The 7,994-nt window shown below is 54.9% G+C and overlaps 1 protein-coding gene across 1 annotated transcript in view; it reads left to right on the top strand.

The window, feature by feature from the left end:
- The window catches only part of POM121 (POM121 transmembrane nucleoporin), a 23,190-nt gene extending 15,267 nt beyond the window's left edge, over positions 1 to 7,923 (top strand). Inside the window, exons 8-13 of the mRNA XM_024747186.1 lie at positions 703 to 827; positions 942 to 1,044; positions 1,292 to 1,468; positions 2,375 to 4,033; positions 5,208 to 5,330; positions 5,686 to 7,923. Coding sequence (XP_024602954.1) covers positions 703 to 827; positions 942 to 1,044; positions 1,292 to 1,468; positions 2,375 to 4,033; positions 5,208 to 5,330; positions 5,686 to 5,783 — 2,285 coding nt within the window. The 3' untranslated portion in view covers positions 5,784 to 7,923. The remainder of the gene's footprint in view (positions 1 to 702; positions 828 to 941; positions 1,045 to 1,291; positions 1,469 to 2,374; positions 4,034 to 5,207; positions 5,331 to 5,685) is intronic.
- The last annotated feature ends 71 nt before the right edge of the window (positions 7,924 to 7,994 follow it).

The following is a 7,994-nucleotide window of genomic DNA, read 5'->3' as shown; positions in this document are numbered from 1 at the left end:
CGGCATGTGGGATCCTCCCGGACCGGGGCACGAACCCGTGTCCCCTGCATCGGCAGGTGGACTCCCAACCACTGCGCCACCAGGGAAGCCCTTGACTATATAATCTTTCAGCCACCATCCAAGAGCCCAAAATCATGGAAGATCGAATCTTTCAGAGATACCCATTGAAAACTCAATGTTAAAAACGGGATAGTAGGGCTCCCCTGGTGGCACAGTGGTTGAGAGTCCACCTGCCGATGCAGGGGACACGGGTTCGTGCCCCGGTCCGGGAGGATCCCACATGCCATGGAGCAGCTGGGCCTGTGAGCCATGGCCGCTGGGCCTGCGCGTCCAGAGCCTGTGCTCTGCAACGGGAGAGGCCAGAACAGTGAGAGGCCCGCGTACCGCAAAAAAAACAAAACAAAAGAAAATTTAAAAAAACGGGATAGGGCTTCCCTGGTGGCGCAGTGGTTGGGAGTCCGCCTGCCGATGAAGGGGACACGGGTTCGTGCCCCGGTCCGGGAGGATCCCACATGCCATGGAGCAGCTGGGCCTGTGAGCCATGGCCGCTGGGCCTGCGCGTCCAGAGCCTGTGCTCTGCAACGGGAGAGGCCAGAACAGTGAGAGGCCCGCGTACCGCAAAAAAAAAAAAAAAACGGGATAGACAAACCTATCCATTTCTGGCAGAGAGAAGGAAGAAAACAAGTCTTTCTTTTTTTTTAGTTGCAGATAAAACCACATGTAAGAAACAGAACCCGTGGAATTCCCCATCAACACCTGGCAGCTCTGGGCGGCGTAAACGGAAGGTTCAGTTGCTGCCCTCCAGGCGAGGGGACCAGCTGACCTTGGTATGGTCTTGTCCATCTACCTCTGCCCACCCCCACTTAACTCTGTCTTAGGAAGGCTAAATATAGGATTCTTCCAGTTTCTCCTGATTGACAACTTCTTTTTCTCTTTGGTAGCCTCCACCTCCCCAGCTTGGTTATTCAATCACTGCTGAAGACTTAGACTTGGAAAAGAAAGCTTCTTTACAGTGGTTTAACAAGGTCTTGGAGGATAAGACTGGTAAGGAATGTAGATCAGTTTCACACCCCGAGAGGGTTTGTTTCCTTTGGTTTTATTTTGGTCTGTCTCATCTAGGAAGTCCATTTGGGTCCTCAGTGGAATCTGGAGAACAGTGAGCCTTGAGACTGAAGGGAAGCCTTTCTAAATGAGTCGTCCTGAGGCCCTGAACTCCCCGTGCTCCGTGATATGCCACTGGAAAGAATTCCCAAACAAGGGAGGACAATGGCATCTTTTCTTTCTTCCCTAGATGCTGCCTCAAACTCTGTCACTGAGAACCCACCTACCAGTCAGTCTTCTTTCACTTTTACCCTGCCTGCTGCTGGGACTGCTTCATCCCCATCCTCCCTCCCAGCCCCAAGCACTAACCCACTGTTGGAGAGCTTGAAGAAGATGCAGAATTCCCCAGGCCTACCATCCCTCCCTGGTGAGTGGGAGAGCTTACTTTAGAGCACGTAATGACATCAGCCTTTGTTTAGATGGAAGTAAAAGCACCATGCCCATCAGTTGCTGGAAATTGCTGTAAAGGTTGAACCTATTCTGACTTCCCAAACCTGAGCTGGTGCAGGCTTAAGAGCCTTAGAAATCTGTAATCAGGACATTTTAGGGAAGGGCTGCGACACTTGAAGCTGGGGAGGGCAGCTTAGCTTTGGTAGTCAAATAGCTCTTGATTTGAAACCCAGTCCCTTAGCTGCTCTGAGCCTTGTTGTTTTCATCTGTAAAATAAGAACAGTGCTCACCTCATGAGGTGTCCCTGAAGTATAAACGGTCACATGGTTAAGGTGTCTTGTCACATGCTTGCTAGACGGCAGGCACAAGGTAATAGGCTTCCAAGGACCTGCTGGCTGTTCCAGCCCCTTGCCTTCTTGGCACTGCATATATACACACTCCTCTACTGCACTTCATCATAGTGTAGAATATATTAGGTATTCAGCCCCTCCCAGGGCTCATGGGCAGAGACCGTCTCATTCATGGTCATATGCTCTGTACTTAGCGCCTGGTGGGTGAATGTAATATAGTACATCTTTGTTAGATGAATAAGGTATATCTACATAATTAATTGGACTTGAGTTCAGGTAATTGGATTTTTCTTAGTTTCTACACATTTAACCCCCAACTGGGCCAAGTTTTATCCTCTTCTGTTTTTCTTATGACCTGTGAAGGGTAGAAATTATGAATACTTCTTTGACTTTCAGGAGTGAACAGTTTAAAGGCCTGTGGTATAGATTTAGTCATAATTGTTGACTGTTGAATCCCTAGCACTGTGCTAGGCATTGAACACTGCGTCATGTTTGAGATATTCCAAATTCACTTTCTCTGCTCTTCTTCCCAGAATCTGCTGGCGTGGCAACCACTGTGGCCCATTCGCCTCCAAAGACACCCAGCCCTCTGGCCCCTCTGGGCTCTTCAGAGTCAGCACCCCTTCCAGGCACCTCCGAAGACTCCAAATCTACCACCACTTTCTTGGGACTGACCCCTGCTTCTTCCCCAGGACCAGTCACTGACGCCAAGTCACCTCCGGACCCTCAGGCTGAGACATCTGCCAAATCCCAAGCTCCATCCGCCCCATCTCCCAGCCCCAAGCAGAGTATTCTGTTTGGAATGTTGAGCACCCCACCTGTTAACCCTCCTGCCTCTGCGGCCCCTGCTGTGTCTTCAGCATCTCCCATGTTCAAGCCCATTTTTGTGGTCCCACCTAAAAGCGAGAATGAGGGCCCCTTGCCCTCTAGCCCTTCCAAGGTCACAGCCACGGCATCTTCCAGCTCAGCCGTCCCCATGACGACTAGCAGCCCACCCCTCACTTTCAAGCCTATCTTTAGCAACATGGGGCCACCTGCATCTGTGCCCATGTTAACTCCCTTCTCCCTCAAGCAAACGGCTACTCCAGCCACTACCACGAGCGCCCCTCTCTTCAGCGGCCAGGCTGGCGCCACCTCTGCAGTGGTGTCCATGACCACAGCCAGCGCCTCCGCAGACTCTGCTCCGAAGCCCGCGTTCAGCTTCGGTGTGCGCACCGCAGCCAGCACCCCGAGCAGCGTGACTAGCACCACCGCTTCCGCCTCCCAGCCCTTCCTCTTTGGGACTCCCCCTGCTTCCGGTGCCAGCTTCACCCCAGCCGTGGGCCCCATATTCCAATTTGGCAAGCCTCCCGCCATGCCCGCTTCCACAGCAGTCGCCACCTTTGGCCAATCCCTTCCCAGTGCCGCCCACACCGCCCCCAGCAGCAGCAGCAGCACAGCCAGCTTTAGTGGCTTTGGCAGCACCCTCACCGCCTCAGCCCCAGTCAGCAGCAGCCAGCCCACGCTGACGTTCAGTAGCGCCACCGCCCCAGCGTTCAACATTCCCTTCGGCTCGAGCGCCAAGCCACCTCCCTCGTCCTACCCAGGAGCCAACCCCCAGCCCACCTTCGGGGCTGCGGATGGGCAGCAGCAGGGGGCTGCCAAGTCGGCCCTTGTCCCCAGCTTCGGCAGCTCTTTCACTTTTGGAAACTCTGCAGCCCCGGCCCCGACTGCGGCTCCAGCGCCAGCCCCGGCCCAGCCAGCCTTTGGTGGCACCGCGCAGTCGGCCTTCAGTGGTCTGAAGGCCACGGCCTCTGCCTTTGGCACCCCTGTCAGCACCCAGCCAGCCTTTGGTGGCACCACAGCTGCCTTCTCCTTCGGTGCAGCCACCACCTCTGGCTTTGGAGCTACAACCCAGACCGCCAGCAGTGGGACCAGTAGCTCGGTGTTCGGCAGCACGACACCATCGCCCTTCACATTTGGGGGACCGGCAGCCCCAGCCGGCGGTGGGGGCTTTGGGATCAGTGCGGCCACCCCAGGCTCCAGCTCTGCCTCTGGAGCGTTCGGCTTTGGAGCAGGACAAAGTGGGACCACTGGCAGCACGACCCCTTTCGGGGGAGGCTTGAGTCAGAACAGCTTGGGCGCGCCCAGCCAGAGCACACCCTTTGCCTTCAACGTGGCCAGCACGCCGGACAGCAAACCTGTGTTTGGAGGTAAGGTCAGGAGTTGACTTGGTCTGCTGTGCGGCGTCTGCTCTTGGGGAGCTTTACGTTGTGGTAGTGAAGAAACAGGTGTTAAATGTGTAAATAGTGTGTCAGGTAGCAATAAATGTCTTGATAAAAGTATGTGATTAATGACTGTGGAGGGATGCCTTTCTGAGGAAGTAACAAATCTAACCTCCGAGACTGACAAGAAGAGCTTGGGCTGTGGCTGGGGGGTGTGTGTGAGGGCACCGCAGGGCCTGTTGAAAGTGGTCGCTTTGGAGCTGGGGAGAAGATGGGATGGGATCGCAGGCAGCTTTGAGTCTGGAAAAGCGTGCTTGTGAAGTTACAGTGAGGCCAGTCGGCACCGTTCTTTTTCCCCAGCACCGTTCAGTTACGAGATACAGACCTAAAATAAGTGGTAGCCAGCAAGGCCCGCCTGTTGCAACTCACCAAGTAAAGCAGCAGGGGCGGTGGCCCGGAGGTTCTCTGAGGCTGAGGAAAAGCAGGAGCCGGAGTTGCTGCGGTGGCGAGCGGGGAGCCAGTGCAGTGCCTGCAGGGGAGGTGGGAGTGGAGGGAGAGACGGGGACCAGGCCGGGCCCCAGGAAGCCAGAAAGACGCCCGCCCCAGCCCGGCCCCCCACCCCCACCCCGGGAGGAGGAAGAGCTGGGAGAGCAGGCGGCCTTCCCCGCGGGACTGGTGCGGATGGCAGCACTCAGTGAGGGCGGGGCGTTTTCTGGTGGCTGAGTCCCAGTGGGCCCCGGGGGGAGATCAGGGGACCCACCGGGTGGAGGGGAGGAGGCCAGTGAACAAGGAGAAGAGGCATAACGCTTCTAGTCCTGGTGGAAGGGAGGTAACCAGGTCAGGCTACAGGTGGCGGTCCACTGACGGTCATCTGCTGCTGTGTCTGGTGGCCAAGGGAATGCGGAGGCCCTACGCCGTAGGTGGTCAGAAGGCAACCTGAGGGGCTTGTCTCCACCGCGGCACAGCTGTTAGCAGGCTGGGAGGCCCACCTGGGGCAACGCGTGTTAAGGCCTCCTTCCAGCGGGCTGAATGGGAGCTAAGGGGCCCTGCGGGGAAGGCCCTGCCGGGAGCAGACCTCCCCACTAGGCTTATAACCCTCTGCTTTGAGGCCCTCTGCTCACCGGCCTGGTCTCTACAGTTCTCTGCTGTCTCTTCATCCTAGGCACCTCCACACCCGCCTTTGGTCAGAACACCCCTGCTCCTGGGGTGGGCGCATCAGGCAGCAGCCTCTCCTTTGGGGCATCCTCAACACCCGCCCAAGGCTTTGTCGGAGTTGGACCTTTCGGTAAGCGGCCAGTCTCCTTGTTGCCAGTGTGACCTGCGTATCTCCTCTCTGAAGATGGGGTGGGGTGGGCTGGCAGCTCCGGCTCTCCGAGGCTCATCTGGGAGTCCAGCACAAGCCAGGTTTGGAGTTGGGCAGCAGAGATGAGAAGGAGCCAGACTGCTGGGACGCCAGGTAAAAATGCCTTTCTGGGCCTTGCTCCCAGCCTCTCTGTGGTCTTGGGATTTTGCCTTTTTAAGAAGCCCTCCCCCGGAAGAATTGCTAGAGCTTGGCGAGGCTTTCTCCCAGCATCCGGTGTTCTTTAGAGACTGCTCTCAGGTAGCAGCTACCCTGATGAGATCTTGTTGAATCTTTCCAGGATCGGCGGCCCCCTCCTTTTCCATTGGTGCGGGATCCAAGACCCCAGGGGCTCGACAGCGACTGCAGGCCCGAAGGCAGCACACCCGCAAGAAATAGCCTTTGCCCCTGCCCCCCACACCCCCGCCTCCCTTGCCCAAATCTGGACCTCAGCACCTGCTAGGAAGAGCCTCTGACCCTTCCAGTTCCATAACGCAGACCTGCCCCAGACCTCTGGCTTCGGCCACCAGGGAGGTGATGGCAGCCCCAGGGGCTGTTTCCCTCTTCCAGGAAGCAGAAGCCTCGGGCCTCTCGAGGGAGGAGGGGGAGGCAGGATGTGGCGGGGCAGAAGCCTATTACTACCTTACTTGAACAGTTCCACTGGTGAGGCTGGAGAGAACTAAAGAAACATCTGTACATATTGTCCACTGCCTTCCCTGACTCTCGTTTAGTGTATGAGCTTGGTCAGGCGGCCTCCCTTCCCGCCTTTTCCCTGAGAGCCATCTTTGCCGGAGGGCAGCAGGTAGAGCCCTCACCCACTTGCATCTCTGATATGCACTTGATGGGATTGGGGGATGGATTATCCCTAAAACTTTACCTTGCTTGGCTTGGCTATAAAAAGTGGTTCTCCCCCTCTGGTCCCATTAGGGGACTCTGTTTCCCCATTTCTCGCTGCTTCATCCCTTACTGGTTCCTTGCAGGATCGATTCCATTTAAAATGATCCTGACTCTAGCTTTGCCTTTGGAGACCCCAGCGGGTGCTGCTCCTGCTGTTCCACTTCCTCCTGCCAAGTGCGAGCCGCTGTTTCATCCCCGACCCTCTCTGCCAGTTTGGCCCCTAAAAGCCTGGTGGCTCAAGACTGTTAGCCTGGCAGACCCAGGAGTGATACCTTCCCCAGGAAAGGGAAGCTCCTGGAGCAGGCAGGACGCCCCCGCTGCTTTCAGCTGCCTCCTCGCCCACCGTCCCCATTGGCCTCATTGGGCTCGTCTGCCTCTCCGGGATCGTATGTCTAAAGCCTTGTCCTGTGTTATTTTGTCTGATGCTCAAGTCCATTGCTCTTTGAATCGAGTTTGGAGGAAGAACTGAATTGTATGAGTGGCGGCATGTTGGTAGTGCCGGACTTAACTGTTTCTCAAGTTCCTGGGGCCTCGCTAATTGAATGTGGAAAGTAGCACCACTTATGGCTACAAGTGCCGAGTCCTGAATTTTCAAATGGTGTTTTGACTTTAAGGGCTGGCAGCCCAAGGAGGATGGGTCTGAGGGGAAGCAAAGGCCTCTTCCCTCTGCTGTTTCTTTCCCACCTGCCTAACTTCACCGTAGGCTAGATCACTTGTAGTATCTGTTAGAAAACCTAAATTAACCACATTTTAAAATTGTATCTTACTTCCTCCACCCCTTCCTTCCTTCTTCCTTGGTTCCAAAACCACATACCCCAGGCCCAAAAACCTTGCTGCCATGCCCATCCTCTTTGGGAGAAGTATGAATGCGTGTGTCTAAATTAAAAGGAAAAATATTTAAACATTTTTTAACAAAATAAAAATTTATTTTTGTATTTAAGCTAAATTGCCTTTTAAATTCCTTCAAGCTTGGTTCATTGAGGTGGTTAAGTATAAATGCTATTGACTAGAAGTTTAGCTGTATAGTTAAGTTATACCTGTGTGAAGAAGAGGCTCAAATGCTGTCCCAGGCAGCTTTCCTGAGGGACTAGAGCTCCTTCTGGAAACACAAAATGTAATTCTTATTTTATAAATAATGTGATGTAGATGTAACTAGTCCCCCTCCCCGTGGTGAATGAGCGTGACTGACTGTTGTGTGGCAGGGGACTGTGCCTCCCCAGCCCCAAGGAGAGCTCTGTTGTACTTAACTGTTGTGTGTGGAGCTGAGGAGGGACCCGAGCCTCAGACACCTGCTAGGATCGGAGGGGGGGGTGGGGCGCGGGTCTAGAAATCAAGCTTCTGCCCATACCTTACATAAGGTAGCCCCTCTCAGCTTAGTACTCGCAGCTACAGCTAGTTTACCTCAGTTCCACAGGCAGGACAGTTGATCCAGGAGCCCCCTGAAGCGGGCGTCCTGGCGCAGCCTGAGTGTGAGCGCGTGAGTGCGGGTGTGGACATGTACGTGCACTGGACAGGGACGGGAGGCTGGGACTTTCCATTACAAATACAGACTGAATTCCTGTGAGTCTAGTTGGAATTTTTAGTATGAACGTGAGATTGTTCTCCTCGCTTATGTCATTAAAAAAAACTGTGATCTATCGTAGACCATGTCCTGCCTTTTATTTATGTGGGAAGCAGTGCATCTCACCAGCAAGAACAGAGCCCAGGGAAGGG

Source organism: Neophocaena asiaeorientalis, unplaced genomic scaffold, assembly GCF_003031525.2.
Source record: "Neophocaena asiaeorientalis asiaeorientalis breed wild unplaced genomic scaffold, Neophocaena_asiaeorientalis_V1.1 scaffold607, whole genome shotgun sequence".
Taxonomy (NCBI): domain Eukaryota; kingdom Metazoa; phylum Chordata; class Mammalia; order Artiodactyla; family Phocoenidae; genus Neophocaena; species Neophocaena asiaeorientalis.
Note: the sequence above shows the minus strand (reverse complement) of the source record. Positions and strands in the feature narration are given on the sequence as shown.